Source organism: Microtus pennsylvanicus, chromosome 1, assembly GCF_037038515.1.
Source record: "Microtus pennsylvanicus isolate mMicPen1 chromosome 1, mMicPen1.hap1, whole genome shotgun sequence".
NCBI lineage: Eukaryota > Metazoa > Chordata > Mammalia > Rodentia > Cricetidae > Microtus > Microtus pennsylvanicus.
Window position 1 is genome coordinate 114,705,957 of NC_134579.1, and position 22,603 is coordinate 114,728,559.

At 49.6% G+C, this 22,603-nt stretch overlaps 1 protein-coding gene across 2 annotated transcripts; it reads right to left on the reverse strand.

Annotated features, from left to right (window-relative positions):
* Nucleotides 1–984: 984 nt before the first annotated feature.
* On the reverse strand, nucleotides 985–21,536 carry P2rx4 (purinergic receptor P2X 4). Of its 2 annotated transcripts, XM_075979768.1 has the most exons (12): nucleotides 21,254–21,536; nucleotides 15,563–15,710; nucleotides 12,077–12,148; nucleotides 11,895–11,967; nucleotides 11,343–11,439; nucleotides 5,827–5,907; nucleotides 5,582–5,723; nucleotides 5,351–5,487; nucleotides 2,891–2,984; nucleotides 2,730–2,795; nucleotides 2,355–2,450; nucleotides 985–1,807 (listed from the first exon to the last, which is right to left on the reverse strand). In XM_075979768.1, exons 1-12 carry the CDS (start codon nucleotides 21,385–21,387, stop codon nucleotides 1,781–1,783), a joined length of 1,167 nt encoding a protein of 388 aa, XP_075835883.1. In that variant the 5' UTR covers nucleotides 21,388–21,536; the 3' UTR covers nucleotides 985–1,780. The 2 variants fall into 2 exon arrangements, with proteins under 2 accessions (XP_075835883.1, XP_075835876.1); XM_075979761.1 differs by lacking the exon at nucleotides 5,827–5,907 and having other exon boundaries at nucleotides 21,254–21,484.
* Nucleotides 21,537–22,603: the final 1,067 nt, after the last annotated feature.

The following is a 22,603-nucleotide window of genomic DNA, read 5'->3' on the forward strand; positions in this document are numbered from 1 at the left end:
ATGAACACTAGGGGGGAAAAGCCACACAAACCAGAGTTTTGCTAATACCATTTCATAAATCTTGTTTCTCCCTCCTTGCCACATACCTACTTAAAGCAAAAACCCAGGCTGGCGATTAACCGAGAAGAAACAACATTCCTAATCTGTTGTACTCCTGAAATGAACTGACTAATGGCAAAGGGGAGCCACTTTTCACAGTTCAGAATTGAGCCAGTATGATGATGTGAAACTACAGGCCAGCAATGGCACCAGTTTGTACCCATAGCAGCAGATGCAGGTGGTCCTGGAGAAACTACTGAGGGGGAAGGGATAAGCCACGGCCTGAAACTGTTACCTGTAGACCAGCAGCCCCTTTTTATAATGATAGTAGCTGTTTCATATGAAGATAGCAGCTATGGAAAACATCACATATGTTCTGTGGGAACAACCTAGTGAGGATCACAGTTGGTAGGCTTGTAGGTATATTAGGGGGAAAATGCTGAAGTCCCAGGAGCAAGTCTGGGGCTGGAGCATGTGCAAGACCCAGAGTCTAGTTCCTAGCACCACGAAACCAAAACCTCCCGCCACAAGCAAGCTGAGCCCTCTCCTGAGCACGGCAGCTGGCCCACAGAATTTACTGTGAAGGTTGTCACAGATATGACTGGAAAGTGGGGTCCCCAAAGAAATCTGTTAGTTCAGAGATGGTGGAAGAGTGCAGGGCGTGTCAGTGCTCTGTGAGCCAGGGCAGGATAGAGGTGGCAAATGTGGGGACCGCCAGGGCTGTTACAAACCACAAGTGGGCAGTGACCAGAAGGTGATCAGGAACTGTAGCTGCTCCTGAAGTGACCTTCGCAGCAAGGTTGTGCATAGGCATGATCTTATTATCGGGACCACATGAGGATCTGCTGCTCCAGCCCCTTCTTGTTTGGGGACTCCATTTGGATGTTGACGACTTTCATGATGGAAGGAGTACTCCAGCTCCCAAGCCGAGAGACCACACAGACAAGGATTGGAATGTCATTTAATGTTTGGTCCTCAGTCATTTCAACAAAGCCCTTCTGAAAGGGAAAGCCAACTCTGCCTTTGTCACAAGGGACAGAGTCTAGTTACAGGGAAGAGGAGCCGTGCCCCAGGCCTGCCAGCGACACCTGGAGAACCCTCTCCCTTATAAAGTGCTTGGACAAAGCTGCTGTGCCTCGGAGGACCGGAACTTCCAAGGGAGCCAGTCCTGGAGACGCCGGAGAAGATGGCAGCCCCACAAGTCTCAGCAGTGTGTCTGCTCTCTGACTGTTGTATTTCCTCAGTATGCTCATACTACAGTATGCTCATATACATAAACAACAGGTGACCCAGCCAACACCATACCAGGAGTCGGCTATGTGTAGTGAGCAAATGACGCCCCTCCACACACACACAACAAAAGGTGAGGTGAAAAGGCTGTAGAGGGTGCAGGAATGCCTTGAGTTTGAGGCCAACCTGAGGTACATACAGTGAAACTAAAAGATTTTTAAAAATGCCAAAACCCATAAAGAGAAGGGTACTGTGAAGTACCTCTGTAATCCCAGCACTCTTGGGGGCTGGAGCAGAAAGATCCTGAACCTGAAACCCAGCTGAGCCACAAAGCAAGACCCAGGCTCAAAAACATCAAAACCAAAATGATACAAGACCCACTAGGCAGCCCTGAGTGTGGAGTGGAGGAGCAGTTAAACTCTGGAACTTTCTCTCAAGTGATGCGACAGCCATTTCTCCCTTCTCACTGCTTTGATGAGGGCTGTGCGGGGCTGAAGTGGAGGGTCAGGCATCACTGGTCCATCTCGCCCGCGAGACCCTGCAGGGAGGGAGTAAACACATAACTACCCAGCATGTGCTGCCACCAGGATTTACCCAGCCACCAGGGGCAGGAGGAGCTGGTGCTTTCCCTTGAGGGAAAATCCCTGGAAGGATTTTAACAATGGAGAGGCCTCGAGTTGGTTCTGGAAGGTCTCACAAAATGAATGTACCATGTTGATACAGATACTGTCCTACCAGCTGTTACCACAATCCAGGTGTGACTAATTAAAATAAAGCTGGGTTAGCCAGCAGTGGTAGCACATCCTATAATCCCAGCACTCGGGAGGCAGATGTAGGAGGAACTCTGAGTTTGAGGCTATGTAGCAAGTTCCAGGACAGCCAGGGCTACACAGAGAAACCCTGTCTTGAAAAAACAAAAACAGCTGGGTTTTAAAGAAGGCGTCCATCTGAAGAAAAGCTGGAGGTAAATTCTATCACAGGTGGTCAGTGGACAGGTCAATGCCAACCTTGCTTGGTGTTCTCCACTGGGACAAGAGACAAGACAAGGTGCTCAGACCTATGGCCTGCCCGGCCCAGCTGCCTACCTGCTCGTAGTCTTCCACATACTTATATTTCTTGTCCCGGTAGTAGTATCTTTTCTTCATGCAGTAGAGGACTATGACGTCACATAGCACAGTCGCCTGGTTTAGCACAGAATGAACCAGGATGCATTTAGCTCTTGCTCTGTGTAGACCCCTTCCTTTGAAACCTAGCCTGCTGAGGAGGAAAGGCATCTCCATTCCTCTGAATCAGGCTGGACCCCAGCCAAGGGACTTGGTCCCAGAGATGGGATACCTAGGGCTTCTTTCCTCTCACCCCTAGAAGTGTCCAGCCTAGAGGGTGTAGGGAAGGACAGCGCTCACTATGCCCCTTGCTAGTAAGAAGGGTCCAGTTCCCGAAAGGAACAGTTTGTCACTCACCACCCCCAGCAGTGCCAAGCCAGAGCCAACATTGATCATGGTAGGGATGATGTCAAACTTCCCAGCCTGTGTAAGACAGGAAGAGAACCGGAGTGGGATGACGGTAGAAAATAGGGTGGTGGGAGGCTCCCTCTCCCTGCGGGGTTCAAGGGAGGGCCGACCTTTCCAAACACGATGATGTCAAAGCGGATGCCATATGCCTTGATGAGTGTGCGCTGCTCATTGCCAGTGAGGTCCCTGTAGTACTTGGCAAACCTGAAGGAGGAGAGGGTGGGTTAGGGAGAAAGCTGTTAGGGCGGGACCCGAGGCCCTGGGCACAGCTGGTCGTGGCCAATGAGCTGCTCTGCAGACTTAGCACACACTAAGCACCCCGGGTCAGCCTCACCTAATGTGAGGCCGGTGGCAGAGGGACAGAGTGACTCCTGTCATCACCATCTCCCACAGGATGGCAGACGCCTCTTGCTCTGAATGACCTTCCTGACACAGCCAAGACACCTGCCTCTCTCCAGGGGACCCTGGCTGCCAACAGAGAGCTCGTCAGCCAGCAGGGATCTGCAGGACCGCAAGGCCAAGCAGCCACGGCATTCGCTTCAGCCCGCTATCTTGGCTCCAGGTGGATATGCCACGCCTCAGTGGTTCTTCCTGCCCACCATCTGTCTTTTTGTTGTTTATATGGCTGGGTTGGCATACACACTTGAGCTGAAATACAGTTACACCACTCACCCACCAAACTACAGAATCCCAGAGCTCTGGAAACTTAAAAGATCAATTAGTTGTTCTGAAATATGCAGGCAATTTTAGAATTTCAGCACCTCCAAAAGAAACCTTGCCTTGATTACTGTTCTACCAGACCCGAGCCTTAGCATTCTACCAGGATTGGATTTATCTGATCCACAGCTTCTATGCTGTGGTCCAGACCTGGGACTCTCGGGTGAGGTTAGTGCTGGCAGAAGCCAGGAGCTGGGTGTCTTGTGGGATCCATCAACTTCTCAGCTCGAGGATTCCAACTCAAGCTTGAGGTCTCCACTAGAACCGTGAAGCAATAGAAATGGAACAAGCATTCAAATACCTGCCCTAGTCTGGGTAAGCCTTCTTACAACCTCACACAAATCTGATACCACAAATTACCACTAGAGGGAGGCAAAGGGCAACCTTTTTAAAGACCCATTCAGCAAAAGCACATTAAATGAACATAGGATTTTGCTGCTTTAAAAAAATGGCAAAGGTGTCCCAGGCCTCTCATCAGATTCCCAAGTGTCCTGGATTTTATAGTGCCCCCCTTCCCAAGCTCATGTCCACCTAGGGCCTGCAAGTGTGACCTTATTTGGAAAGAAGGCTTTGCAGACGTAATTAGTTAAAATGAGGTCATGCTAGATTTCGGTCCACCCTAAATCCAGTGTTCAAGAAGAGGAAGAGAGGCTAGGCCAGGCGTGGTGGTGCACGCCTTTAACCCAGAACTCAGGAGGTTAAGGCAGTTCTGTTTCTGGAGTTTGAGACCAGCCTGGTCTACACAGCAAGTTCCTGGTCTGTCTAAAAAAGGTGGGTGTGGTAGTGCACACCTCTGCTCCCAGCACTTGGGATGGGGGGGGGCGGGGATCAGGAGTTCAAGGTCATCCTCAGCTACCAGAGAAAAGGCAGAGGTAGGAAGATCCTGTGACCGCGGAGGTGGTGACACACGGACAAGAGGCCAAGGAGAATCCGGTAACAGCTTGGGGCAGCACAGCCCTGCAGACACCTTGATTCTAGACTTCTGGTTTCAAACTACCAAAAAATAAAATTCTATTGAACCATTCAGTTTTGTTACTAGAGTCAGGGAAGCTGATGTTTTCAGCAGGCAAATTTGAGCACAGCCCTTTGTTTTCTTTTACTGAGCCAGGGCCCCGTGAGGCAGCTCAGGCTAGCCTCAAATGTGTGCCTCTGCTTCAGTCCCCCGGGTCCTGGAGTTAAAGATGTGTGCCACCATGCCTGGCTTGAGCAGAGACAGGCTCTCGACAGGTTACACCTGTAGCCCCTGCATGCTGGGGCAACATCAGTTATTAAAACACCATTTCTGGACCACTGGCCTTGAACAGAGTTCACAAGCTCATCTTGTTCCTCACAGTAGTGAGCAGGGATGTGGCAAAAGATGGCCCTCGGAAGGCTAAGATGCTTGCTTCTCTCCTCTACCCTGCAAATCTCAACACATTAAAAGCAAAAAAGATTTTATTTTTATCTGATGTGTATGAGTGTTTTGCCTACATATAAATGCATCATGTATATGCTGTACCCAAGGAAGCCAGAAGAGGGTGTTGGATGCCCTGAATCAGGAGCTGTGACAATTGTAAGCTGCCGTGTAGGTGTTGGGAACCAAACCCTGGTCCTCTGGAAGAGCCTCAAGTGCTCTTAGCTGCTGAGCGCTTGTAGCATGAAAGAGCAAGGAGAACGCTTGTGGGCCTGGACATCCCCTGAGCAAGGCCCTTCTGGGAGTATCCTGCCAGGTACCTGGCCTTCCTGCCTTGAACCGGTGATACACAGCCTGTCCCGTGGGTACTGTCTTGTGGGGGGGCAGTATGAATAACCCCATAGGTATCTACTATCACCCCTTCACCCCAACATGTGTGGCAAGGCCCAGGCTCACGTACCTGAAATTGTAGCCAGGGGATACATTGTGCTCCAGGTCCCGGGTGTCGAGGCGCCGGAAGGAGTATCTGGGCAGGCAGAGGGAGGCAGCTCTGTCCAGGTTGCAGTCCCACTTGACCTGAATGCCCATGATGCCTCCCTGTGGGGGAAGCAAAAGAGACACAGCCAGGCTTTCAGAACTGGGGTCCACACTGGGGCCAAGGAGGTGTGTGAAAAGCCATGCTAGTACCTACCTCAACCGCCATATCCTGGAAGCTGTGCCCTGCATCCTCCACGATTTTGCCAAGACGGAATATGGGGCAGAAGGGATCCGTTTGAGCGTCATAAATGCACGACTTGAGGTAGGAAGAGGTGACGTTGGGGAGAATGTTCCTCCTGAAGCCAGGGAGGAAGCAGAAAGTCTGAGCGAGAGGAAGCTCAGGGAGAGGCAGAAGCTCTTTAAGAGGCTTATGAACACGCGCGCCTGGCCCCCACTTACTTGCTGAAATTAAACTTGGGATACCAGATGTTGTTCTTTACCAAAAGGGTGAAGTTTTCCGCGGCATTTAAAAAAGCTGGCCTGGAAAAGAATACATGCACACGGCTGCTGCGCCTCTAACAGGTCTCTCTGAAGGAGAAACGGCCTAGCATTTTCTACTCTTCTGTGTAGCACTAGGTCACCAGTCCTGAGCCTTCCTCTGAAAAGGTGGGACTCCTGGTCCGAAGCACTGGGCAGTGAAGAACCTGAGCATTTGCTGAGGAGGATGCTGGCCACGGCCGCCATGATTCCTTAGCTGTCCGCTGGCCTCACGTTGGCCTTTTCAGGTGTTCATGGGGAACGGATGCTCCACAGATGGTTTATGAGTTGGAGCATAGGGGGTTTACCTCCGGGTACATCCTGGCCTTGCTGAAAAGGAAACCATACCACCACCAGTAGGCTCTGAAGGGTGCCACGTCAGCTTTTGGCTGACACATGAGGTGAGTCTGTTTCCAAGGGGACTCATTTCGGGAGTGGATTTTTCTCAGTGAGAATCCAGAAATGCAGGACTGGCCCTTCAGTGGTGGAGGCCTCCCCTGAGGCAGACAAGAACTCTGAAGTTATAAACGGGGTCATTCATATCAGCTCTGCCTTAGCAGCAAAGCCACTGGGACCACGATGAGGGGAGCTGAGCCCATCACCGCTGCTGCTAAGTGAGGGTCTGGAGCTCTTTCAGCTCCAAGTCCACATTCCTTATCAAGAGGAAAGGATTATAACGAGGGTCTCTGTTTCTGCCATTTTCTGTATCATACACCAATAACCTGCACAGCCCATAGGCAGTACTTTCCATTACCTCACTGTTCTTTAAAAAAAAATTGGAGTGGAATTTAAATAAGATTAGCCATTTTAAAACTGAGTCCATTTGTCAGGTAAGTGGTGGCTTTCGGAGTCGGCTCACACCTGTTATCCCAGCTCTGCAGAGACTGAGGCAGAAGGGTCTGAACGAGGCTTTGTTCTTTAAGGTGGAACAATATTCCGTTGTATGGACATACCACAGTTTGTATGCATTCATAAGAATTGTGTTGCTCCCAATTCATTCCCAAAACAGTGCTGTTAAAACTTGTTGTTGAGCTTGGTGGTGGTAGCTCACACCTTTAGTCCCAGCACTCGGGCGGCATAGGCAGGTGGATCTCTGTGAGTTCAAGGCCAGACTGGTCTACAGAGCAAATTACAGGACAGCCAGGACTAAGCAGAGAAACCCTGTTTTGAAAAACTAAAACAGGGCTGAAGACATGGCTCAGAGGTTAAGAACATTGGCTGCTTTTTCAGAAGTCCTGAGTTCAATTCTCAACAACCACATGGCTCATAACCATCTACAATGAGATCTGGTGCCTTCTTCTGGCATGCAGGCACGAACCCTGTAGACATAATAAATAAATAGTATCTAAAAAAAATGTTAATCTTTAAAAAAAAGGAAAATCGCCGGGCGATGGTGGCGCACGCCTTTAATCCCAGCACTCGGGAGGCAGAGGCAGGCGGATCTCTGAGAGTTCGAGACCAGCCTGGTCTACAGAGCTAGTTCCAGGACAGGCTCCAAAACCACAGAGAAACCCGGTCTCGAAAAACCAAAAAATAAATAAAAAAATAAAAATAAAAAAAAATAAAAATAAAAAATAAATTAAAAAAAGGAAAATCAAAACAAACAAAAATTTGTAGTCTGCCTTGAGTGTGTGGTCTGGGGCTTGTTCTATGTAAGAAATACAAATCAGCAAGTCATAATCAAGACACCCCGAGTCAGGGCTTCCTCCTCGATGTAAAGGAAGGGACCAAATAAGAATGGAAACATCTGTTTTCAGTGCCTGAGTGTGATGCAGATGTTATGCCTGTGTGCACACCTGTGTGGTGCAGAGGTTTGCCTGTGTGCACACCTGTGTGCGATGCAGATGTTATGCCTGTGTGTGATGCAGAGGTTATGCCTGTGTGCACATCTGTGTGTGGTGCAGAGGTTATGCCTGTTTGCACACCTGTGTGTGGTGCAGAGGTTATGCCTGTGTGCACACCTGTGTGTGGTGCAGATGTTATGCCTGTGTGCACACCTGTGTGTGATGCAGAGGTTATGCCTGTTTGCACACCTGAGTGTGATGCAGAGGTTATGCCTGTGTGCACACCTGTGTGTGGTGCAGAGGTTTGCCTGTGTGCACACCTGTGTGCGATGCAGATGTTATGCCTGTGTGTGATGCAGAGGTTATGCCTGTGTGCACATCTGTGTGTGGTGCAGAGGTTATGCCTGTGTGCACACCTGTGTGTGGTGCAGAGGTTATGCCTGTGTGCACACCTGTGTGCGATGCAGAGGTTGTGCCTGTGTGCACACCTGTGTGCGATGCAGAGGTTGTGCCTGTGTGCACACCTGTGTGCGATGCAGAGGTTGTGCCTGTGTGCACACCTGTGTGTGATGCAGAGGTTATGCCTGTGTGCACACCTGTGTGTGATGCAGAGGTTATGCCTGTGTGCACACCTGTGTGTGGTGCAGAGGTTATGCCTGTGTGCACACCTGTGTGTGGTGCAGAGGTTATGCCTGTGTGCACACCTGTGTGTGGTGCAGATGTTATGCCTGTGTGCACACCTGTGTGCGATGCAGATGTTATGCCTGTGTGTGATGCAGAGGTTATGCCTGTGTGCACATCTCTGTGCGGTGCAGAGGTTATGCCTGTGTGCACACCTGTGTGCGATGCAGATGTTATGCCTGTGTGCACACCTGTGTGGTGCAGAGGTTTGCCTGTGTGCACACCTGTGTGCGATGCAGATGTTATGCCTGTGTGTGATGCAGAGGTTATGCCTGTGTGCACACCTGTGTGTGGTGCAGAGGTTTGCCTGTGTGCACACCTGTGTGCGATGCAGATGTTATGCCTGTGTGTGATGCAGAGGTTATGCCTGTGTGCACATCTGTGTGTGGTGCAGAGGTTATGCCTGTGTGCACACCTGTGTGCGATGCAGATGTTATGCCTGTGTGCACACCTGTGTATGGTGCAGATGTTATGCCTGTTTGCACACCTGTGTGTGATGCAGAGGTTATGCCTGTGTGCACACCTGTGTGTGGTGCAGATGTTATGCCTGTTTGCACACCTGTGTGTGATGCAGAGGTTATGCCTGTGTGTGATGCAGAGGTTATGTCTGGGCACACACCTGGAGGCTGGAGTACTGTCTTAGGTGGCTTCCTCATGAGCACAGCCCACCTCCTCTGAGACAAGGTCTCCTACTGGCCCGGAGTGAGCCCCAGAGCTCCCAGAGATCCAATCTGAGTTGCCCCACCAGCTTAGACCTGCAAAGTGCTGCCCAATATAAATATATTGTCAAATACACCTTTAGCCACGCTGTGATTTGTTTTCTCGTTTCTTCAGATACAGTCTCCATATGTAACCCAGACTGGTCTGGTTGCCACCCTCCTCCAGCCTAAGCTTCCTGAGCGCTAGGATCACAGGCTTACAGTACCATCGCTGCTCCACACTGTCTGTACCCTTAAGTTTTTACATGAAAAACTTACACATGGAAGCCAGACAGCCGTGGGCAAGCACTGGTATACACGCATAGAGGCCAGACAGCCATGGGCAAGCACTGGTATACACGCATAGAGGCCAGACAGCCATGGGCAAGCACTGGTATACACGCATAGAGGCCAGACAGCCATGGGCAAGCACTGGTATACATGCATAGAGGCCAGACAGCCGGGGGCAAGCTGCTTCTCCTCCCACCATGTGGTTCTAGGGACAGAACTACAAGTTCCCCTTTCTGCTGAAACATCTTCCTGGCCCAGCAGCCACTTCTGTTTTGTTTTGTTTTGTTTGTTTTTTGAGACAGGGTTTCTCTGTGACCAGGCTAGGCTCGAACTCACCTGTCTCTGCCTCCTGAGTCTTGGGATTAAAGGCACACATAAGACACTACCGCCGACCCGGCAGCTACATTTAAAAGTCAAAGAAGCTTAACACTAAAATGACTGAGCAGGTTGTATTCGTATATTTATGCCTGTGTGCATGTGTACAGGTGTGTGTAACAGGAACATGAAGCATGAATTTGGGAGGGAGTAGGTATGGGGGTTATATAGACTGAGTTGGATGGAGGAAACACTGTAATTATATTTTAATTTGAAAAACTTTTTTTAATAAGTAATGGGAGAGGGCGAGAGATGGCTCAGCAGTTAAGGATTCTCTCACCCTATGTCATGTGGGTCACAACCCCCTGTAACTCTGGCTCCAGAGCATCCAGTGCCCTCTGCTGGCCTTGTGGGCACCATAGGCACTTGGCAGAATGTGGTGGACATAAACATATAGTTTTTTAATCTTTAAGAAATTTAATTGAGCCGGGCGGTGGTGGCGCACGCCTTTAATCCCAGCACTCGGGAGGCAGAGGCAGGCGGATCTCTGTGAGTTCGAGACCAGCCTGGTCTACAAGAGCTAGTTCCAGGACAGGCTCCAAAACCACAGAGAAACCCTGTCTCGAAAAAACCAAAAAAAAAAAAAAAGAAAGAAATTTAATTGATTAATTACTTAGGTTTTAATTTTTCATTTTATATACATGAGTTTTTTTGTCTACATCTATGTGTGAGTGAGGGTGTTGAATGACCTGGAACTGGAGTTACAGACAGCTGTGAGCTGCCATGTGGGTGCTGGGAATTGAACCTGAGTTCTCTGGTAGAGCAGTCAGGGCTTTTAACTCTGAGCCATCTCTCCAGCCTCTCATGTGTTTTTTTGTTTTGTTTTATTTTGTTTTGTTTTTTGAGGCAAGGCTTCTCTACATAGCTCTTGCTGTCCTCACTCTGTAGACCAGGCTGGCCTTGAACTCACAGAGATCCACCTGCCTCTGCCTCTCGAGGGCTGGGATCAAAGTGTGTGTGTGTGTGTGTGTGTGTGTGTGTGTGAGTGTGTGTGTATGCTTGGTGCTCTAGCTATCAAAAGCCAGTATGATGGCTGACGCTGGTATTCCCAGTACTTGGAAAACCAAAGCAGGAGGCCAAGCATTCAGGGCTGGGCTGGTGACATGGCCTAGTGGGTAAAGGCACTTGCTGCAATGCCTGAGGATTTGAGTTCCATTCCTGGTCCCAAACGGCAGAAGGAGAGAGCTGATCCGCAAGTCGTTTTCCAACTTTCACTTGTGCTGTGGCACACTTTACACACACACACACACAAACACACACACAAACACACACACACACACACATTAAAAATTACTTAACAACAACAAAAGAGTTCAAAGCTATCCCTGGCCACATAGTGAGGCTCTTTAAAAAAAAAAAAAACAAAACCAAGACGAAAAACCAAGAACTGTTTCCTGTGGGTTATTTGCACCCGACAATGCTCAGGCACACGTAGGTCACCTGCACCCTTATCACAAGTGACAACCCTTGTGGTCCCCTGGCTCTGTGGTTGACAACCACTCTCCCTGGGTGCAACGGCCCCACTCCCGGCAACCAGGCTCACCGCTCCCTCTCTGTCACCTCCCTCCAGGCTGAGAACCAGGGTTAGGGAGCCTTGGGGAGGACTCACATTGGCACGCCAGCGTCGTTCTCCACTGGGCACCATGCTGCTACCTCACAGGTCTTCACAGACTCGTTGAATGGGACACATCTTCCAGTCCCAACTCCTGTGAAGACAGAACACGTCCAGGTCCATAGGGGTCTTGTCGCCAATCTTTTACCTTTGCGGCATACAATATGAGACCCCTGAGGATCCTGGGCAGCCAATCTTTAGTAAACTGTGGGATTTAGATAGTGTCTGGAAGGTGGAGATAGAACAAGAAGGCTGCCTCAGGACTGGCCATGTATCTGCCAAGTGATACCAAGTCACAGAGGGGGCAGCACCTGAGGTGTCTGCCACAGCACGGGCGAATGAATGCTAAGAGGGCCCCAGTTCTGCTCTGATACCAGATTCCCCCGGAGTTCATGCATCAGTGGGCGCTAGAACTGACCCCAGGCTCATCCAAGCCAAGCCCCAGGTGGGGCGGCGGGTGGGGGGAGGGGCGGCAGATGGGCCACAGCAAGTGTGATGTCATCGGAAGCCATTTCCCCTGGTCCCAGCTGCTCAGTCACCCACTCCTACCATTGCTGTGGGTGCCTGTGGAGCCAAGAGTGCAGTTTGAGTCTGAGCTACAGATGGTGGTCCTATCAGGAACCTGCAAAAAAGGGAAGAATGAAAACCGGTTCCATGTGGTCCAGCCCCACACAGTTTGCCAGGAGCAGATGTGGGCGTGAAGCCGGAGGGCTCCCCAAAGAGCCACCTACTTCTGGACAGGTGCTCTGCGTCTGGTTCACAGTGATGATCATGTTGGTCATGATGAAGAGCGAGTTTTCCTCCTGCGGAGACGAGAGACCCCTGTTGAGTGCCCCTCAGAAGCGAGTGGGGCGGGGCTGGAGAGGTGGCCCAGTGGTTAAGAGCACTGGCTGCTCTTCAGGAGGAGCTGGATTTGATTCCCAGCACCCACATGGTAGCTCATAACTATCAGTAACTCCAGTTCCGGCGGACCTGACCCCCTTTTCTGGATTTCACAGGCACCAGGTGTGAAGTGGCGTGCAGACATACGTGCAAGGGGAAACACCTATACAATAAAGTTAAATAAAATATACCTAAGAAAGCATTTGAGTATTTAAAAGCCAAAAACTACAGGTCAAGAAAACATTAAAAAAGAAGAGCTGGGCAGTGGTGGTGTATGCCTTTAATCCCAGCACTCAGAAGGTAGAGGCAGGTGGATCTCTATGAGTTCCAGGCCAGCCTGAGCTACAGAGTGAAACCCTGTTTTGAAACAAAACAAAAACAGAAAGAAAGGAAGGAAGAAAGGAAAGAAAGAAAGAAAGGGAAGAAAGTGCAAGCCAGAAGTCCCCCCCCTTCTTATGTGTGGGAAGAGTAGCTGAAATGGGGGTTCATGTAGCCCAGGCTGGCCTCGAAATGTATACAGCCAAAGCTGCCCTTGATCTCCTGATCCTCCTACCTCCACCTTCTAAGAGCTGGGATTACAGGTGTGAACTATTAAATCTGTCCAGAAATTTCCTTAAGAATACAATTTCAGGGGGCTGGAGAGATGGCTCAGAGGTTAAAAGTACTGACTGCTCTTCCTGAGGTCCTGAGTTCAATTCCCAGCAACCACATGGTGGCTCACAACCATCTGTAATGAGATCTGGTGCCCTCTCTGGCAAGTAGGCATATATGCAGACAGAACACTGTATACATAATAAATAAAAATCTTTTTTAAAAAAAAAGAATACAATTTCAGGGGCTGGAGAGATGGCTCAGAGGTTAAGAACCTGGCTGCCCTTCCTTCAGTGCCCAGCACCCACATCCATGGTGGCTCACAATCTGCAGCTCCGGTTCCAGGGGATCCAGTGCCCCTTTCTGGCCTATCCAGGCAAAACACTCTAACACATAAGATTCATTATTTTTAAGAGCACAACTTATAAAACTCATCTGTGGTTCCCTGTTCGTCTCCACGGAGATAAAATAGCAACCAAAACAGATCACTGCACGTAAATATTCCTGATGGGCAAAAGGTGGGAACAAGGCAAAGGCCTGCAGCGAATGGAAAATCAGCTGTGGCCAACCCCTGCAGTGGAATTAGCATTCGGTCATCAAATGGATATTGATACGTGCTTGTCACACACACCAACCTCAGAAACATGCTACAGAGGGTGGGATGTAGCTTGGTGGTAGAATATTAGCCTAGCAGTCACAAGGCCCTGCATTCAATTTCCAATTCCACATATATATACACGCATGTACACACACACACACACACACACACACACACACACACACACACGGGCTAGAGAGATGTCTCAATTGTTAAGAGCACCAGAGAACCTGGGTTCAGTTCCCAGCATCTACAATGGTGGTTCACAACCACCTGCAACACTAGTTCAAGGGTTGATGCCCTCTTCTGACTGCTGCTGGTACTGCATGTACATGGTGCACATACATATGCATTCAGGTGCACACACAGACACATAAAATATATATTTTTAAAAGCATGCTAAAGGCTGGATATGATGGCAGACACCTTTCATTCCAGCACACAGGAAGCAGAAACAGAAGGATCTTTGTGAGTTCAAGGCCAATCAGCAGAGTGAGACTGTCTCAAAAAAAAAAAAAGCAAATAAATAAATAAATGAATATTCTTGGGAAGAGCCTGAGAGCCAGTAACAGACATTTCTCTCTTTGTAGTGGTTTTGCTTTTTCCTTGTAGATATGAAGGTGCTAAGCCAGAACCTCTAGAAGCAATTCTCTGCAGATAGCAGAGAGGAATTGCTAATTATGACCTCCTCACACAAGAATGACAGACAGTGACCCCAGGAGATTCTAGTTAGATGTCCCCCCAACCTCCACTGGGTGCTTGGAATTTTAAAGAGCTACTAGAAACTTCAGCATTTCATGCTCCTCCTAAAAAGGCAGAGTCGGCTCTGGGAGCCATTTCGGGGAACAGGTCTCTTAGGCACCCCATGTACATTATCGCCTTTCCGTTCCCCGTTGCTTATCTCTTTCATTTAGGGAAACTTCAATCTAGAGACGCGTCGCAGAGATGTGGTTCTTTTCTGCCCGTGGAGACAGCTTAGAAGGAGAGCCCAGGGAAGCCCTCGCCCCCATTCAGCTGCTTGACAGAGCACAGCTGCTGGCTGGCCCTTCCCATTCACTCCCAGGAGCGGGCCTTATTCCTTCTTTAGCTGCAGCAGGTATGCTGGGCGTGACGGTCTCAGCGCTTGTTAGGATGGGGTTGGGAGCCACCACCACTTTGCAGAGACTGGACAACCCAATTGCAACCACTTGCTCCAACTGGTTTTTAAAAAGTTGTTTCCAGACATTGGGACTCACAAATTCACTGTGTAGACTAGGTTGGCCTTGAAAATGGCAGAGATCTGCTTGCCCTTGTTTTTTGAGTGCTGGGATTAAAGGTATGCACCACCATGCCTTATCTTTCTGTCTCTTTAGCTCTGGCTTTTCTCCCCTCAGATCCTTCTGAGAAGGCCAGGGAAATGAACACTCTTAGAGGGAAGATCTGAAGTCCTTGTTTTCTCCCTCTTAGCTCTAAATGCTCACAGCTTAACTAGTCTGGCCACCATACACACCAAGCCAGCCCATCAGCCATTTGGAGGAGACGCCCGACCAGGGTTTGGCCAAGAGGCACATAGCTAAAGAGTCAATGTTTAACTTGCAGCGTTGGAGCTGGGGATTTGGCTCTGTAGGAGAGCGCTAGCCTAGCATGTGTGAACCCTAGGCTCCATCTCTACGTTCTTGAAAAAGAGACAAAATGTTAGCTTGCGTCTGTACGGATTAACATACAGTTGGAGGTTAGGACGCCAGTGCGGTATTTCTTCCTCTTTGTTCCTGATGGATCTGATCGCTTCCTTTTAGTTTGGGTGTGTGGTCTTTAACTGCTGGTTTGGTTTGGTTTGGTTTTTAATATACCGTCTTGACAAGCTTTACCTTGTGGGTGTAAGACAGGAAAGCAAACACACAATGCGGGAGGTGCTCTTTCCAGCCTCACTCTGCCCAAGACTAAAGATCTTTGCTTTCTCATCCTCGAGAGCTCAGTGAGAAGAAGGTGGGGAAGATAGTGCTGGGTGGAGCCAGCCACACTCCAGAAGGAGAGCTCTCCAGGGTTCTCTGTTAGAAATGACATCCCAGAGATCTGACTGCACTGCTGTCTCCAGCTAAAACATCCTGGGCACAGAGGTGCCAACTCCAGCCACCCAGGAAGAGCCTCTAGTCACAGCGAGACATACCTGGGCTGGAATCACATAGTCCGCCACATCCCAGATCCGGAATCCGAGTTCAGAAGTGTTGGTCACAGCCACGCCTTTGGCCTTGGTCGTCACTGAGCTGACCACCGAGTCAGTTTCCTGGTAGCCCTTTTCCCACACAAACACCCACCTAAAAAAACACAGCAGGTCACAGGCATCGGTAAACTCGAACCGACGCCAGGGAGTCTCCCATAGCCACCCGGTGCAAGTGTGGCATTCCCTAATCATGTGACAGACAAAAGCTGCTGAACTCCTACTATACTCCACTGTGTGAAATGGGCACAGCCCCACTGCTTATATCCAGCACGGTCGGTCATCGGTACTCAGGAAAGGCTCGGTGAATGTCGTCCTTATCACTGGATGTCTGAGCGGGCTCAAGACACTGTGGTCTACGGGAATCTAACAATGGTTTCCATTTGATTTCCATGTATTAAGCCGTTTTCATAACCACTTCACGAGACACAAATTATTATTAGCTACAATTTACAGAGATAGGAATAGGGAAAAAAAATGGTTAAGTCACTTACCCAAGGTCATACAGCTAGAAAGTGGCAGAGTAGGGATTTGAACTCAAGCCAGAAACCTCTGAAGCCTCTATTGTCTTTAGACAGGAGAATCCCATCTTTTAGACTGGATTTTGCTATGTGGCCCTGGCTGGTCTGGTACAGGCTGTGTAGCTTAGGCTGGACTCAAATTCTGAGGTGGTAATCCTTCCACCTCAGACTCCCAAATACTGGGATTTTAGTTGTGAGACACTACACCCACCTGGTGCACGTGTGTGTGTGTGTGTGTGTGTGTGTGTGTGTGTGTATGAGCTGGGGTGTGTGTGCGTGTATGAGCTGGTGTGTGTGTGTATGTGTGTGTATGAGCTGGTGTGTTTGTGTGTGTGTATGAGCTGGGGTGTGTGTGTGTGTATGAGCTTGTGTGTGTGTGTATGAGCTGGGGTGTGTGTGTGTGTATGAGCTGGTGTGTGTGTGTATGAGCTGGTGTGTTTGTGTGTGTGTATGTGTATGAGCTGGTGTGTGTGTGTGTATGAGCTGGTATGTTTGTGCGTGTGTATGTGTGTATGAGCTGGTGTGTTTGTGTGTGTGGGTCTGTGTGTGTGTATGAGCTGGTATGTTTGTGTGTGTGTATGAGCTGGTGTGTGTGTGTGTGTATGAGCTGGTGTGTGTGTGTGTGTATGAGCTCGTGTGTTTGTGTGTGTGTGTATGAGCTGGTGTGTGTGTGTTTGTATGAGCTGGTGTGTGTGTGTGTGTATGAGCTGGTGTGTGTGTGTGAGCTGGTTGTGTGTGTGTGTGTGTGAGCTGGTGTGTTTGTGTGTGAAAGTGTGGGCTCACACGTAAAAGCCAGAGGAAACTTTTAGAAGTTGATTTTCTCCATCGTAGATTCTGGGGATCAGATTCAGGTTGTTAGTCTTGCATAGCAAGTACTTTTTTGTTTTTAAACTTGTGTGGTTAGTTTCTTTGAGACCATCTTTCTCTTTGTAGCCTTAGCTGTCCTAGAACCCTTTCTGCAGACCAGACTAGCCTCGAACTCAGGTATCTGCCTGCCTCTGCCCCCACCCCCCCAGTGTTAGAATAAAGGTGGGTGCCATTATGCCCAGCTAGCAAGCACTTTTTTTTTTTTTTTTTTGGTTTTTCGAGACAGGGTTTCTCCGTAGCTTTTGGTTCCTGTCCTGGAACTAGCTCTTGTAGACCAGGCTGGCCTCGAACTTCCAGAGATCCGCCTGCCTCTGCCTCCTGAGTGCTGGGATTAAAGGCGTGCGCCACCACCGCCCGGCTAGCAAGCACTTTTTGAAACATGGAATTGCTATACAGCTCTGGCTGGTATTCAATACAGAGCCCAGGCTGGCCTTGAACTTAAGATGATGGCCTGCCTCGTTCTCCCAAGCATCAGGATCACGGGCCTGTGCCATGTTCTGCTCAGGAAATTTATGTCTATATTCTTGTGTGTCAGTTTGCATGTGTAGGCCAGAGGGAGCCTCGGGACCCTTCCTCAGAACACATCTATTTTGGTTTTCATTCATGGCCTGACCTGTCCTGAAAATTGCTATGCAGATCAGACTGGCTTTGAACTCCAAGAGATCTACCTGCCTCTGCCTCCTGAGTGCTGGGATTAAGGACGTGTGTCTCCCCCACAGCTGGCTCCCACCTTGTTTTTCTGAGACAGGATCTCACTGACCTGGGGTTGGATGATTAGGCTGGCCAATGAGCTCCAGGGACCTACCTGATTCTTCCTTCCAGTGCTGGAATTACAGTTATGTGATACAGCACTAGTTTTGGGTCTCAAACTCTGGTCCTTATGAGTTGAGTACTTCACCATCCTAGCTGTCTCCTCGGCCCCTTGGGGGAACTTTTACAGACCGTCCTACTTCTTCCTAGGGATCCTGGTCATCACATTGCTACTCTCCTTCAGAAGTAAGGGTGTTAGCTGCTGGGCTAGATAATTACAAATCAAAAGTGTGCCGGATACTGGACGCGAACTGGAGTCCCCGGATCTCAGTTTCCATGCAGTCACTGTTCCTACTGTTAGCGGAGAAGGCCAGCAGAACACCATAGGTTGCGCGAGATAAACCGATAGGCGAGAACAATGTCCTGAGTGCCAGGCAGCAGTCAGAATGCTGCCCCCCCAAAGCGGCTATTAAACCTCCGTGGGACACCAGTCTGCTGTGGTTTCAGAACCAAGAAATGCTAAGATCCACCTCCCTAGGAGACATTCCTCCTCGGCCAGACTTCCGAAATTGGTGTTTTCTGTTACCTTTTCATGGGTTTGTTTGACATGAGCCATCCCCAAATCCTCTGCCCATCCTAAACTTGGGTTTCTCTCCCACCAAGTCCTCTTCTGCAGGGTGTCTTGGCACCCGTTGGCACTAGAACCCACGTAACCCACTTTGACATAGACCTTAGGGTCCAGGCTGTGAGTTTTAAGACCCAGAACACCGAGTTGTAGACTGGAAAGAGAGATGGCGCCACCATCGTGTGGTTAGGTATTTCTTCATCACAGAAATAAGATCACAGGAGCCGGGCGGTGGCGGCACATGCCTTTAATCCCAGCACTTGGGAGGCAGAGGCAGGCGGATCTTTGTGAGACCAGCCTGGTCTACAAGAGATAGTTCCAGGACAGGCTCCAAAGCTACAGAGAAACCCTGTCTCGAAAAAGCAAAAAAAAAAAAAAAAAAAAAAAAGATCACGGGGACTCTGAGGTCAGTGTCTTTTTGAGGAAGGATTTGCTTTATGCAGAAAGAGATTATACTTTCACCAAGATTAATGAAATCAGAAAGCTAACAAAGAAGTTTAAAAGCCAGGAGGTGATGGATCGTCCTTATAATCCCCAGCACTCAGGAGCCTAAGGCATGAAGATCACTTCAAATCCCTCTGCCAGCCTGGACTATGTCGTGTGAGTGCAGGTGACCGTGGGCTGCATAGTAAGGCCCTGCCTCAAAAAACAACAAAAGTTTAAAATAAGTCCTGAATCGATTTTGATCACGGTAAGATGAGCGAAAACAAAGCATTGCTTGTTTTTGTTTTTGTTTTATAAATGATGGGATAGATATTACTGTATAAGGAGAATAAGAAGACGCCATAACTCTGCTGCCCAATAGAAATAGAACACCATAGGGGTGGGGAGTGTAGCTCAGTGGTAAGAGTCCATGATTAGAAATACATTGTAAGCCAGGTGTGATACATGCTTTTAATCTTTATGAGTTCGAGACCAGCTTGGGTTACATATCAAGTTACAGTTAGAGATAGTTAGAGATCTTGTCTCAAAGAAAAGACACAGGAAAAAATAATGACTTTTTTTTTTTTTTTGGTTTTTCGAGACAGGGTTTCTCTGTAGCTTTGGTGCCTGTCCCGGAGCTAGCTCTTGTAGACCAGGCTGGCCTTGAACTCACAGAGATCCGCCTGCCTCTGCCTCCCGAGTGCTGGGATTAAAGGCGTGCGCCACCACCGCCCGGCTTTTTTTTTAATTTTTTTTTTTTTGCATGTGGCCCTCTTAAGATAACGACAGCCACAGACCCCTCACAGTCCAGAGCATTAACACTGAACACATCATCCCAGAGAGCGCAAAGGCCCATTGGCGCCCGGATTCCAGGTAATCCTAATCCAATAATCTAATCTAATGGCTAGTTATATGGTCAGCTAGCTGCCCGTCTCGGTATGAGGAGTCCACTGTGAACACTGAGCTCCTCACTCCAGCACCTTAACAAGTCCCAACCTGGATATGGGCCAGGTGTTCTTCAGGCACTGGGGAAGGACCCAAGGCCTCGTGCATGCTAAACACACTTTGATGTGTATAAAGACTTTCGGAGACAGGGTCTCGTGTAGCCCAGACTGGATTTAAACTCAGCATCCTCCTGAGTCAGGCTCCTGAATATCGGGATTGCAGGCACAGCCACGACTCCCGCACCAGACTCCGGCAAGTTACCTCTCGTGCCTGCTACTTCTGCGCTGACATATGTTGGAAAGGATCCGGGCCATCTTGTGAATTCCCTTAGGCAGTCTGAACAGATTCCAAACTTCACACCAAAGCAGGAGACCTGTTACTTTATTATTTATTTCTGAGACAGGATCTCACTATATATAGTTCTGGCTGTCCTGAAACTCATTTTATACACCAGGCTGGCCTGGAACTCACAAAGATTCTCCTGCCTCTGTCTCCCCAGTGCTAGGATTAAAAGTGTGCCTCAGGCATTCTTAACTACTGGGCCAGCTCTCCCACCACCTAGGTACCTGTTTTATATACCCGGGAGGGGAGGTTCACAAAGGTTTCTCAGCTGCGCAAAGACAGGAACATAACCTTAGGCAAGCCCTGCTTTACAGCTATCTATGTATCTGAATAAACAGCTTGTAAACCGGCAATCAGTATTTTTCTAAGGATTCCTAAAAGGTTCCAAGGTTTAGATAGGGATCCTTGCTTTAGGCCCTTTAGAAAGAAGAGCAAGCAGATCCACCTGTCAGACCAGCAGCTGCTGACACTAGAATACAAAGTGCAGGTCCAAGAGGCAAGGTGATGCCCGCCTTCTCTCCTGGGTGTATTAAATTCTTACAGCGCATTCAATTAAAATTAAATATTTAATAATGCCTAGTGATGGTAGGGTATATACAGACAATGAATGGGGAGCAGAGGTTAGACTCAGAATAAGGCAAGTACCCATATTCTAAACAATCCAACAAAACAAAGTTAGTGACCTCAGGTCATTTTTGGGAAGCGTGACATCTCCAGGGTATTGGGTTATCAGGAGGTTCTTAAAGGGCCGGAAACCACAGACCCAGAAAGTACCGAATGAAAATCACAAGGCTTGCTTTTTGTCAGCAGATTTAAAAATGGAAACGGAGAAGATTGGGACTGGGTAGGGAGTAAAGCCCCTCCACCAAGTCAAAGGGTGTCTCGGAGCAAGTTGGACGATAAAGATGCGAGAAAAGTAGGGTGACAATCTAGCCAGGTTTAGCTCATAGGACGTCCAAGTATCCCCCAGGGTCCTGTAGAAGCCGGTTCCAGATGGTTAGAGCCCGGGGAGGTCGCGTCGCCCCTTGGATTAGGGGTGGAGATCCTGGGCAGCCCAGCGGGAGCCCCAGGCCCGGAGTTGGGGGGGGGGAATGAGCAAGGGGCACTGCCAAGTCCCCCGGCCGTCTGGGTCCCCCCCAGCCGCGGCCCCTCCCCAGGCCCGCTCACCCGATGACGTAAGCCAGGATGAGCAGCTGCACCAGGCGGTTCATGAGCCCCACTTTACGGCTGCGGATGAGCACGATGCGCGGCGTGTCGTACTCGAACAGGAAGGCTCGGAGCACCGAGCAGCAGCCGGCCATGGTTCTGCCGCCCGCTCCGCGGGGTGAGCACCGCGGGGTCGCCTCGTCGCAGCTGGGGCCCGGCCGCAGCCCCGCCCAGCAGCTCGGGCAGGCCGGCCGCAGCGCCCGGAAATAGGCGGCGCGTGGCCTGAGGTGCTCGTCTCCTCCCCCTCTGCCACCCGAGGGCGACACCCCAACTGATGACCCCCTCAAGGGACTGGAGTTTGAAGAGCAAGAGTGGCTTTGCCCTCAGGGATGAATTACCTCTGGGGCGGGACAGGGGAGCACTGTCAACTCGAAAGCGACAGGGCAATGACCCCCTACCCCCAGGCCTAGGAGAAGCGAGAAGCGGATGGGTTCCTCCCTGTTGCCAAGGTCAGCTCAGCGAGTTCCACGCAGGATAATGAGCCGCTCCCCTGGGGGAACTTAGTGTCACATTCCTAAAGGACCTGAGTGCTGCGGAGAACAGCTACCCCTGAGGGAGCCAAACTTGCTCTGGCTGTAATGCAGGAAGCTGCCCACGTGCTTTCTGAACCTCTAGGGTGGGTGGTAATTTTTAATAGTAAGGGGTGGGTGCAAATATCTGGTGTCCTGGGTTGTCAGCCACAAGTGCCATCATATACCCCTCTAGAACTGAAGTCAGGCCATGTCCTTGCCCCATAACTGTCTCAGTGGCATCTGAGAGGAGGAAGCAGCCAGGACCAGGAAGGTGTCCTGTAGCCACCGGGTCATTGAGAATGTGTTATCACAAGCTTAGGGAGAACGCCCTTGTTTGATGCCACGTACAGCATGCCCTGCCATGTTTTCACAGGTGTTTCATAGTTAGTGGAACACATACACCCGAGAAGTACCTTCCTCCAGGTACTGTCCACTGAGCAGAGACAGGACAGCCTCTTGCCTTATGCTGTATAAATGCAGTAGGGAATTTATACAAGATTTTAGGTCTGCTCGCACCTGCTGGCTCTTCTCATTTCCTCTTCACGTTTCTTTGATTCCTTGTATGTTAGCATTTGGTCACTGAGAGGAAACCAAAGGAAGGAAGATGTATCCGGGCTCATGGTTTCAGGTTTCCATCCTAGCCATTTGATTTGTCATGAGTTGATGGAGCAGACCTTCTCAGTCCCTAGCAGCTGGGAACCAAACATGGGAACAAGATGTGTCTCCCAGGACTAGCTCCCTATGACTTATTCTAATGAAGCTTCACCTTCGACTTTCTACAACCTCCTAATATTGTGAT

Coding starts and splice junctions, on each gene's coding strand:
- P2rx4 (XM_075979768.1), bottom strand. CDS start 21,387: ATGGCCGGCTGCTGCTCGGTGCTCCGAGCCTTCCTGTTCGAGTACGAC. Junction 12,149..15,562: donor ACTATGTGATTCCAGCCCAG/GTATGTCTCGCT, acceptor TCGTCTCCGCAG/GAGGAAAACTCGCTCTTCAT. Junction 2,451..2,729: donor GCTTGGCACTGCTGGGGGTG/GTGAGTGACAAA, acceptor GTGCTAAACCAG/GCGACTGTGCTATGTGACGT.